General features: G+C 39.1%; 2 protein-coding genes and 1 non-coding gene across 3 annotated transcripts in view; 1 reads left to right on the top strand and 2 right to left on the bottom strand.

The window, feature by feature from the left end:
* Positions 1-12,296, bottom strand: part of LOC127127339 (uncharacterized) — an 83,612-nt gene that overhangs the window by 58,146 nt on the left and 13,170 nt on the right. The gene's annotated exons all lie outside the window — the stretch shown is intronic.
* On the bottom strand, positions 3,589-4,404 carry LOC127099384 (uncharacterized). Its single transcript, XM_051037386.1, has 2 exons — positions 4,152-4,404; positions 3,589-3,860 (listed from the first exon to the last, which is right to left on the bottom strand). The coding sequence occupies exons 1-2, from the start codon at positions 4,402-4,404 to the stop codon at positions 3,589-3,591; spliced, it is 525 nt and encodes a 174-aa protein (XP_050893343.1).
* Positions 3,914-4,020, top strand: LOC127117030 (small nucleolar RNA R71). The gene has a single exon (XR_007801794.1). It is a non-coding gene; the product is annotated as a small nucleolar RNA R71 (small nucleolar RNA).

Raw genomic sequence — 12,296 nt, 5'->3', positions numbered from 1 at the left:
CAAGGATATACTTGTTACCAAAAGAAGATGGGAAAGGTCCCATAAAATCGATTCCCCAAACATCGAAGACTTCTACTTCCAAAATGACTTTAAATGGCATTTCGTCGCGTTTAGATATGTTGCCTGTGCGTTGACACCGGTCGCAATTTGTGATCGCGATGTGGACATCTTTCCATAGAGTGGGCCAAAAGAGGCTTGCAAGATCTTAGCGCAAGTCTTTGAGGTGCTTGCATGTCCTCCATAGGGAGCAGAATTACAGTGGGAGATTACGTTTTCTACCTCATCTTCGGGGACACATCGACGGAAAATGCCGTCGGCGCCTCTCTTGAAAAGCAGAGGCTCATCTCAATAATAATGTTTAAGATCGTGGAAGAATTTTTTCTTTTGTTGGTAGGTCAAGTCTGGTGGGAGCACCCCAGCTGCTAAGGAGTTGACGAAGTCAGCGTACCATGGTAGTGTGGTTTCGGTGTAAATTGCTTCCACTACCTCGTTTGTTTTGGTATCCTTATGGGTTAATGCATCTTTAGTTGTATTGCTTTCCAGTTGGGATGTGATTCTTTTGTACGAGAAATCATCGTTTATAGGCACTTGTTCAGGTTCAATACCTTCCATTCTTGACAAGTGATCGGCCACGACGTTTTTAGTGCCCCTTTTATCTTTGATTTCTAGGTCAAACTCTTGTAATAGCAAGATCCACCTTAGGAGTCTTGGTTTGGAGTCCTTTTTGTTTAACAGGTACCTAATTGTAGCATGGTCGGTATAGATAATTATCTTTGCTCCTACTAGGTAGGAACGAAATTTATGTAGAGCGAACACTACGGCTAAAAGTTCCTTTTCTGTGGTGGCATAATTCATATGTGCAAGGTCTAGGGTTCTACTTGCATAGTATATTGCATGAAGTTTCTTATCCCTTCTTTATCCTAAGATTACGCCTATAGCATAGTCACTAGCGTCACACATGATTTCAAAGGGTAATCTTCAATCGGGCGGTTGTATGATAGGTGCGGTAATAAGAGCTATTTTCAGTTGTTCAAACGCCGCTAAGCATTTGTCATTAAAGATGAATTTGGCGTATTTCATCAATAAGCCAGTCAGTGATTTGGTGATTTTTGAGAAATCTTTATTGAATCGCCGGTAGAAACCGGTGTGTCCTAAGAAGCTTTGTATTTCTCTTACAGTTTTCGGAGGCTGAAGGTTTTCTATAACTTCTATTTTAGCCTTGTCGACTTCAATCCCCTTATCGGATACTATGTGTCCGAGTACGATTCCTTGTCGGACCATGAAATGGCATTTTTCCCAGTTTAGCATGAGGTTCACTTCTACGCATCTTTTTAGTACCATTTCAAGGTTCGATAAGCATCCTTCTAAGCTCTGTTAGCATACAGAGAAATCGTCCATGAAGACTTCCATGATGTCATCTATGAAATCAGCGAAAATTAACATCATGCATCTTTGGAATATTGTGGGAGTGTTACGCAGTCTGAATGGTATTCATCGGTAGGCGAATGTACCATAGGGACATGTGAAAGTCGTTTTCTCTTGGTCGTCGGGATGAATAGGGATTTGGAAAAATCCCGAATAACCGTTTAAGTAGTAGAAGTGAGAATGCTTAGCTAATCGTTCAAGCATTTGATCAATAAACGGTAAAGGAAAATGATCCTTCTGAGTGGCTTTGTTTAATTTTTTATAATCAATACACATTCTACTTCCAGTAATCACTCTTTGTGCTATAGATTCTCCTTTTTCATTATTAACAACTATGACGCATCCCTTCTTCAGTACGACATGTACTGGGCTGACCCATTGACTATCGGATATCGGGTAGATAATACCTGCTTCTAACAGGTTTTGCACTTCTTTCTTTACTACATCACTCAGAATGGGATTTATCCTTCTCTAATGTTCTCTAGAGGTCTTATTGTCTTCCTCTTGCATTATGTGATGCATGCATAAGGAAGGGCTTATTGTCTTCCTCTATCTGCCCTAAGTCTGCATTTACTATTACATGTCGCTCAAGTTCAATGTCTAGGAATTCGTACCTTAGATTTTTGGGTAACGTCTTAAGTTCTAGGGCTGGTTTCTTTGGGCAAGGCATATGATCGGACGTTAGTGCTACGCATTCGCTTAGGTTGTCATCTAGGTATTCCTTACTTAAATTTTCATCTTCAAAAGTAGGAGGCCTTGGAATTTTCAGTATTTCGGAGTATGATGTTTGTTCATTCTCCATCTCTCGTATGCATTCATCGATGACATCTAGTAGACAACAGGTATCGTTTATAGCTGGTGCCTTTAGGAATTGCGTCAAAATGAATTCGACTTTTTCCTCACCAACTTCAAAGGTTAGCTTGACTTTCTTAACATCTATAATAGCTCCAGCTGTAGCTAGGAATGGTCTTCCTAATATGATAGGGATGTTGGAATCCTCTTTTATATACATGGTTATAAAATCAGTAGGAATATAGAATTGTCATATGCGTACCGGGACGTTTTCTAGCATACCTATGGGAAATTTAACAGAACGATCTACAAGTTGTACGGACGTCCTCGTAGGTCTTAGTTCTCCCATTTTTATCCTTCCGCATATGGACAAGGGTATTAAAGTAATACTATCTCCTAAGTCGCATAGTGCTTTATCGATGACAAACTTTCTGATTACACTGGGTATGGAGAAACTACCCGGGTCTTTCAGCTTATGAGGCATATTATTTTGTATTATGGCACTACACTCAATAGTAAGTGTAATGGTTTCGTTATCCTCTATCTTCTTTTTGTTAGATAAGATTTCTTTGAGAAACTTAGCATATGAGGGCATTTGAGTGATAGCTTCTGTAAAGGGTATTGTGATATTCAATTGTTTTAGAAGCTCCACGAATTTTTTAAATTGCCCTACACTTTTGGATTTAACAAGTCTTTGAGGATAAAGGATAGGGGTTTATACGGTGGTGGGGGCACATAAGGTTCTTCTATCTCTACGACCTCTTTGTTTTTATCTTCCTCTTGTTCGTCTTCCTTCTTAGTTACCTTACCAGGGTCTTGATGCATGGATGGGTTTTGAGTTCTAGGGTCGATCGGTCTGTCTAGTTATGTCCCACTTCGTAGTATAATAGCATTTGCATGACCTTTCGAGTTTGGTTGCGGCTGTCTAGGAAATGTGCTTGCAGGAGCAACAGTAGGTGCTTGTTGTTGAGCCACTTGCGAGATTTGTGTTTCCAACATTTTGTTGTGGGTGGCTAATGAGTCTACCTTGTTTGCTAGCTGCTTGATTTGCTCACTATTGTGTATGTTTTGGTTTAGGAAATCCTTATTTGTTTGGGCTTGGGTAGCTATGAAGTTTTCCATCATTATTTCTAGGTTTGACTTCCTAGGAGCATTTTGAGTATTTGTGGCAGCTTTATGATATCCTGGTGGTACATCAGGTGCTTGGTTAGGTGCATACAATGCATTTTTATTTTTATACGAAAAGTTAGGATGGTTCTTCCACCCTGGGTTATAGGTGTTTGAGTAAGGGTTTCCTTGAGCATAGTTCACCTGGTGTGTGGAGGTTCCTGTCAAGAGTTGACATTCTGGGGCAGCATGGCCTTGAACTCCTCATATCTCGCAGTTTGGTGCTACGGCAGCCATGGTGGCTGCAGGTGTTATGGTCAAGTTGTCTATCTTTTGAGTAAGAGCATCTACCTTGGCGTTAATATGGTCAAGACTGCTTAATTCGTACATGCCGCATTTCGTTGGAGGTTTCTCTACAGAGGTTCTTTCTCTTCCCCACTGGTACTGATTCTGGGCCATACTTTTAATGAGTTGATAGGCCTCATTGTAGGGTTTATCCATCAGTGCGCCACCTGTGGCGGCGTCTATTGTTAATCCTGTGTTGTACAAGAGACCATTGTAAAAGGTATGGATAATCAACCATTCTTTTAGACCATGATGTGGACAAAGCCTCATCATGTCTTTGTATCTCTCCCAAGCTTCAAAAAGTGATTCATTATCTTTTTGTTTAAACCCGTTTATTTGGGCTCTTAGCATAAATGTCTTACTAGGTGGGAAATATTGGGCTAAGAAAACTTTCTTCAACTCGTTCCATGTAGTGACAGAGTTGGATGGTAGAGACTGAAGCCAAGCTCTAGCTCTATCTCTTAATGAGAATAGGAAAAAACGTAGTCTTATAGCTTCTGGGCTGACACCATTCGCTTTCACTGTGTCTGCGTATTGCAAAAACACTGACAAATGTAGGTTCAGGTCCTCCGTAGGACTACCTGAAAATTGGTTTTGCTGTACGGCTGACAACAACGAAGGATTTAGCTCAAAATTATTGGCCTCGATGGTAGGGGCAGCGATGTTGTTATGTGGTTCATCCCACGAAGGGATTGCAGAGTACTTAAGAGAACGATTTTGCACTCCTTCGGCCATATCTGGTTTAATAACTGACTCAGAAATAGGGATGTTAAGGTCAGGAAGATTTAGCTTGATACGACGTTCTCATATCAAGTCTCGTATCCGGCGTTCTAATCTATGATAAGACTCAGGTTCGTCGAACTGTAGCTTTAATTTCTCGCCTTGAGAGCGAGTACTTGGCATACACTCGACAAATGTAGAAAGGGAAAAATAATTGTTTTCCTTAGTCTATACTGGGTAACACTAGAGTTACGATATCGACTAAATTAGTCCCCGGCAGCGGCGCCAAAAACTTGATCGCGACTTAGTAAGTCTATGGGAATCCTGACTGCAAGTGCACAGTCCTATCGCGTAGTTTTAAAGATTATCGAACCCACGAGGACTAATAATCAAACATATTGTTATCTAATGTTACTATGTAAATCTAAGGCTGATGATCGTTCTAAGATTAGAGGGATGAAGAGAAATAACTATAAGGTAAATTAGAATATTAATAAAGATATGTGATAGAGGGATATCGGTATGTAACGCATCAAACTTCGGGGATTCGATAGATAGTTGGTGTAATCTTATTGGTCAAAATATTCTTCAGTAGAAATTATTTATAGAAAGGACTTGGTCTCACACTCTCGTTTTTATTGACTCTGACCATACTCCTAAACCAGAATGCTTGGCTCTCGCGATCTCATTTTGAATTTAAAAGTAATTTTTGAATATGAATAAAGTCTAATTAATCCTAAAGCGCTCTCGTTGTGTTTAGGATTAATGCCTAGTTTCAGCTATCTAGTTAAAATCTCAAACTCTCGTTCTTGTTGACCTTAACCTTATTTTGTTTTGTACTCTCGTACGAAAAACAGTTTAATTAAAATAAGAAACTAAAACCAGAAAAATAAGTTTTATAAAAACTAACACCATGGATCCGGTAACAGACATGGTATTTGGAAAATCAAACATGCAATAAGGCATAAATAAATAAAATAGCAATCAAAATAAAACCTGGATTACGAATTGAGAACTGGAACTGAATCTTGATTCTTCGATAAAAATAATGTCGGCAGGCTTTTGTAATGAGTAACCGTTATAATTGAATTCAAATGCGTAAAATAAATTTCAATAGTCCCCGATGTGGAGAAACTATCACTGTTACAAAGTAGGAAAAACTGCCTAGGAAACTAAAAGAAAATAATTCTGACTAAAAAATAATCCGTAGATTGAAAGCTGGAAGAAGAGAGAGATTGGCGTGTAGAACCTAACCTCCTTATATATTTTGCACATCCCTAATTTGTAGCCGAAGGTGAGTGGATTCGTGGCTATAATCATGGAGAAAAAGTAGGGAAGACTAGGTTGTGGCGATTGCCACAACCCTAGTCCTTTACTCTGTGGCGAGCGCCACAACCTCTTCATGCTTGGTGGTGGGCGCCACCACCTCCTTTGGTTCATGTGGCGGGCGCCACACATCTAGGTGATGGGCTTCACAAGCCCATTTGGTGTGGTGGTCCATTATCTCTATTTTTCTCCATTTTATTCTCTTTTTCTTTCCTTTTTGCTATTTTCCACTTTCCTTGCTGTAAACCTTTCATTCGATAAATACCTGCAATAAACGTAAAATACTGCGTAATAATAAGTGTTAATCAAGTAAAAAGCAATACATATGAAGCCAAAAATACGATACGTTTTCACGTTATCATACCGCTGTAGCTGAGTTCATGACCCATGCCAGAGTAGTTGGGTTGTGTTTGACTCATTGGTGGGCGACCGGGACGGTTGAAGGGAGACATGGGTGTGAATGATGCGTAGAGGAAAGGTTGGAAATATTATTGGGGTGTTTGGTAGAGATAGGATTGTTGGAGTTTTTGGTTTTGTGAGGTTTGGGCTTCTTGGCTATGGTAGGAGGAGGGGCGATTGGTGTTGAATGATCGTTGGGTGTTATGGCTAAGATGACTTTGGTTGGGTGATGTGTTGGGTGCGAAGCGATGTTGGGTCTCAGGTTTATGATCAATTTGTTGGTGGTGGTATGGGGTATGCTCTTGGTATTGAGGTTGGGTGTATGGCATGTTTTGGTTGTATGTTTGTATGTTGGTGGAACGGAAAGTTTGACGGACAGGGGGTTATGTGTATCCAGTCTGACAATGTTGTTGGGGGTTAGATGTTGAGGTGTATGGTGTGTAAGTTTGTTGGCGTTGGTCGTACAGGTACATATCCTCGACGATGAACTGAAAACCAACCGATTTGTACCAAGCCATATAAGTACAACTTGGTTTTTCTTCATTTGGCATGACTGCGTCAGTTAAGACATGGTCATGGCGGTGCTTCCATTAGCGACACTCTGATCTTGCGAAGCTTTGCCATGGATTGAAATTCCATTGGTCATTAGCTTTATGCAGATGCCATTCTCCTAGGCTTGCTGGGGGATCTGGGATATTTTGGGGCATACCGAACTGCAACTTCACACGATCACTGTTCTACATCTCCATAGTTGTGAATCGTATTATCGGTGTGCATGCAGTCCATACGGCCGCATCTTCAGCGTTGACCTCATGGTCATGATCCAAATTTAGGTATGGATGCCAAATGAACTTAAATGTGAAAGTAACTTGGATTATAATCTTGGTAGAAAAAGTTAACAAATTATAACGAAATAATGAGGTTATTATCCTTACGTCTGTCGGTCGAAGGTGATCCAACAGATTGCGATACTGAGTAATACAATGTCTAGGACATCTGTTATAACTCATACCATGTGCAGACCATCTACACCAAAAAGGTAAAAATATTAGTTAGAGATAATAATCTCTAAAGAAGTAAGTAAATATATAGCAATTTAAACAACTTACTTTTGTGCATACGAGAATGTGAAAGGGTTGTTGTTGACGGGTGCTAGGTACGGTAGTCTTGACCAACCCCATGCTTGGAGCAAAATAGCACATCTAGAAAAGGTAGATGTGTCTTTGTGTGAGTTTTTGCACAAAAAGTTATAGAGATAGACCAGACAAGCAGATCCCCAAATGTAACTTCCTATTCTATCTACATCTCTAAGTAAAGGTAAATACACAATATGCATACTAGAACCACTACCTTCGGGAAATAAAAAAGAACCAATTAAAAGCATAATGTAACACCTAGTTTTTATTATTCGAGCATCTTCGATAGAGTGCTCATCTAAGTATAAACTGTTATAGTATGACTTAAGGCGTGAAAGGAGTATACCTTGACCTCTTGAGTTATCATCTAACAAATCAGTCTCCAAGAGGTCCATGCAAATTGAATTTGCATAGTTGGTTTTACCATTTACAGCCTTACCTTCAATGGGCAGTCCCAAAAGCATGTAGACGTCTTCTAACGTCATGGTACACTCACCAGTTGGGAACCAGAATGTGTGTGTCTCGGGACGCCATCTTTCGCATAAAGCAAGAATGAATTTGTTATCTCCCTACCAAGATAAAATTTTGCTTATATGTCCAAAATCGGCGAGTTCAACATAAGGTTGAATCATCGGGTCCATGTGGACATATTCGTGGACCCGAGTCCGGAACCTTGAAACATCCTATAAAAGAAAGAACAAAAAACTTTACTAAGTTGATATGTTATTAAAAGGGACTTTATTAAAACAAATAACAAAACAATAAAACGCTTACATAAGTTGTTATGTTTGCTACCGTTCCTCAGTGCGATTCGCCCATTGTGAGGATAAACATTTTGTCGGGGATGAAAGAGGTTGGTGCAGATGAAACTACAAGAAGTTGTTGCAGATGAAATTGTAGAAGAAGTAGTGAGTGATGGTGTGGAAGAAGTGTTGATGGTGTGGATGAATTTATAGGCAAATGAATTGGAGCATGGAAAATTATGTTTGCATGTGGTAGCCAAATGAATTGGCGCTCATGTGCATTTTGTACATGGTTCTGCCATTCAAATTGGCGCCTCCATAGGGACATGCATGACACACATAGGTCTGGTTGCTTGGTTTCGAGGTCTGCATGCATGCAAGACATGGTGTCGCCAAATGGATTGGCGCCCATGTGCAAGGAATGTAAGGAGGCGTCAATTCATTTGGAGTGTGTGTTTGCATGTGTGACACGTGGCTGTCCTCTCTCTTGCATGCTGGACATGTCACTTATGAGTAGCTTGCATGGTTGACACATGATTTCGGACTAGCTTGCATGTGCGACACATCACTTTGAACTAGCTTGCATGTGAGACAAATCACTCACCTATTTAAGTATCTTACTATCAACATCCAAGAGTCAACCCACATTCATCTGTAGCCAGAAAATAGTTTTCATCTGCACGATGTCATCTTCACCAAAATATAGTGTCAACGTTCACTGCAATGGTGAAATATACGAGTCTGAGTTATACGGTTTTTGTTTTCGAAACACCGATACCATTCGACTTACGATCAAGAGAAATGCAACCTTCTTGCATTTGAAAAAAATAATACAAGTTATGTATAGGATCGGGTATTGTGTCAAAGATCACGTATCAAAATCCAATATTTTTTAGAACAGTCAATGCAAGTTTTTCCCGCTTAAGATACGGGATGATGAAGATGTTGAATACATGTTTGTTAGTCATGAACATTCAGGCTGCAATTGTATTGAGTTGTATATTACTCTTCAACCATGTATACCATCTCAGCAGTATCAAATAACTAGTCAGGATGAATCTGGTGAATTTGATCCATAATGGTCAGATGACGTCAACCCAGAAGCAGAAGTGAACATCATTGATGAAGAAGAAGAGGAGACCGAGATACAGGTTGATCACATGCTGAACAACGACATTGAAGATGATGATCAACCACCGCCAATACCTCCTAGTCGTTTCTACAATCCGCCTCAACATATGACAAACATGGATTTGCATGATGATGAAACATCCAACAGTGTTTTCTATAACCCATATCCATGATCAGAAGGAGAATTAAAGGTGGGAGACATGTTTCGTGCCAAAGAAAAATGTGTGCGAGATATCAAAAAATTCCACATGAACAACTATGCTGATTTTACAGTGAAACCCACTGATTCGAGAAGGTATGTCATCAAATGTCGCAACATCCTTTAAATGTTTTGGTTGGCTGCGTCTTACAAAAATAAAAACGACTCTTGGGAGATAGCTTCAATAGACCCACCTCAAAGTTGCATTGCAACTAACGTTGAACAAGATCACCGTAAATTAAGTGCTGCATTGATATGTCAAGACATTCTGCCGTTGGTTAATAAAGATCCATCAGTGAAGGTGAGTATAATTATATCCCATATCAGAACAAGATATAATTATACTCCACCTTACAAGAAATCCTGGATTGCGAGGACAAAGGCTATTGAACATGTATTCGACAACTGGGAGGATTCATACAAAGAATTGCCACGGTTTTTATGGGCACTAAAAACATATGTCCCAGGAACTGTGGCAATTATGGAGACATTGCCAACAATGATGCCAGATGGAACCTGTGTTACAGGTAATAGAATCTTTCACTGTCTCTTTTGGGCGTTTGACCCATGCATCAAAGGTTTCGCATTCTGCAAACCTATTATTCAAATTGACGGCACTTGGTTATACGATAAATACAAGGGTACTTTGCTTATGGAGGTTGCACAAGACGGCAACAACAATGTATTTCCCATTGCCTTTGCTCTGGTTGAAGGTGAAATGGCGGGTGGATGGGGTTTCTTTCTTCGACATCTAAGAACGCATGTGGCTCCATAAGCGAATCTCTGTTTGATTTCTGATTGAAATGTTGCCATTGAGAGTGCCTACGACAACCATGACAACGGATGTCATGATCCTCCTTCTACCCATGTCTATTGCATTAGACATATTGCACAAAAATTCATGCGTGCAATAAAAGATAAGAATCTTCGCAAGAAGGTGGTGAATGCTGGGTATGCTCTAACTCTGCCGTCATTTCAATATTATCATGATGATATTAGACTGTCTAATGAAGACGCAGGAAGATGGTTGAATAACATACCAGTAGAGAAGTGGACAAGGGAATTTGACGGAGGTTGTCTATGGGGCCACATGACAACAAACCTCGTGGAATGCATGAATAGGGTATTCAAAGGAATTAGAAATCTGCCAATAACCACCTTGGTAAGATCGACCTATTATAGGTTGGCTTCTACTTTCTCAACCAGAGGTGAAATATGGAGTGTAGTGTTAATGACTGGGCAAGTATTTAGTCAGTGTTGCATGAAAGTCATGAAAGAGGAGAGCATCAAAGCTAGCACACACGCTGTAACACTCTTTGACAGTCATAGGCAAAATTTTAGCGACCAGGAAACAATGGACCACAACGAGGGGATACCAAATTTATCCTATTGTAATACCCTCATTTTGACCCTAAGATCCCTCATGGCATCATGTTATTGCACAAGTGCATTGCCTCAAGGATCATAGCATGTTTGGCTCCTTAACCCTAGGGTTGGGATTTGTTTAAGTATTTTTAGACCACCAAGCCTGCTTGTATTGTATATTATTGATTTTCTTATTTGATTACTAACCAAAAGCACAAAAATATGTCACTAACTCCTTGTGTTTTGAAGCTCAAGTGATCATGTGCTCCAATGCTCCTAGGAGGCTTCTAAGCCCAATGAAATGACTAGATGAAGATGAGAAAAAGCATGACAATGGTCCACAAAGCTCCTAATCATCATATATGTCTCCCAAGTATCTCAATTTTCCAATTTGATCAAGATAGCCCAAAGGGCTTGAAGATTGTTTCCCAAGGAAACCCTAATTTCACTATGCTTTGACTGTGTCTTGCCCATGAAGCAACCTCAACCTATGATCAAATTTAATCAAGGGAAGTTCTTTCATTCATAATTTTATGCATATATGGGACTATTTGAGGATCCTCAATCATTTATTCATCAAGATTGGAAGTTTGGCCTTGAAAAGTTGACCAGTCAAGTCATCTGACTAAACTGAGGATCACTGAGATATAAATTTTGATGTGTTTGTCAAATGAAGATGTCCCCAAGAGAAAACGTGTTCTTAATAACCATATGAACAACTTTAATGTTCACAAACAATACATTTGAAACGTGTAAGGTCATCATTAATTTCAAAACATTATAGGTCATTTTGACTGAAACCCTAATTTTGGATCAACTTACCAAGGGCATAACTTCCTTAATTTTTATGATTTTGAAGTGATACCAAATGAAATGGAAATCTTGAGACTTGGTAAGAACCATGTGAACAACTTTCATGTTCATAAAAAATCCATTTGAAACTTGGAAGGTCATCATTCATTTCAAAACATTATAGGTCATTTGATTGAAACCCTAATTTTGGGTCAACTTTCCAAGGACCTAACTTCTTTATTTTTTATGATTTTGAGGTGAGACCAATTGAATTGGAAATCTTAAGATGTATACTTCAAATGTTATGTTGGACAAAATTTCATAATCATAAAATAAATACATGTGATAATACAAAAAATTATAGGTCATCTTGGACCTAATTCATTGAATTTGAAAAAGTACCCAACTTCAAATGCCCATAACTTTGTCATAGAAAATCCAAATGATGCAAAATTTGAGTCTAAATTGATCACCTTGAAAATCTCTACAACTTTGATGTTGTATATTTTTCATTTGAAGATTATATCATGAAGACAGAGGGGTTTGATTGAGCTTGTTTTGATGAAATTTTTAAAGTATTTTGAACATGTTTTGTACTTGGATTTTCACAGCCAGTTTTCATCAATTTTCACATGCCAAATGAATTTTTTCCCAACATGACTTTTGTTCCTTATTTCAAGGGATTTCCAACCATTACTCACATTACTCTTTTGGATCTACCATTTGTGAGTTTCGAAATTATCTTCATTTAGGTGCATTTTGGATATTTCATGTTATAACTTGGTATGCAAGTTGTTTCCATTTCATGTACACGTC

The sequence above is a fragment of the Lathyrus oleraceus genome, chromosome 1, assembly GCF_024323335.1.
Source record: "Lathyrus oleraceus cultivar Zhongwan6 chromosome 1, CAAS_Psat_ZW6_1.0, whole genome shotgun sequence".
Classification (NCBI taxonomy): domain Eukaryota; kingdom Viridiplantae; phylum Streptophyta; class Magnoliopsida; order Fabales; family Fabaceae; genus Lathyrus; species Lathyrus oleraceus.
The sequence above is the reverse complement of the archived record's forward strand: the minus strand, read 5'-3'. Positions and strand labels throughout refer to the sequence as shown.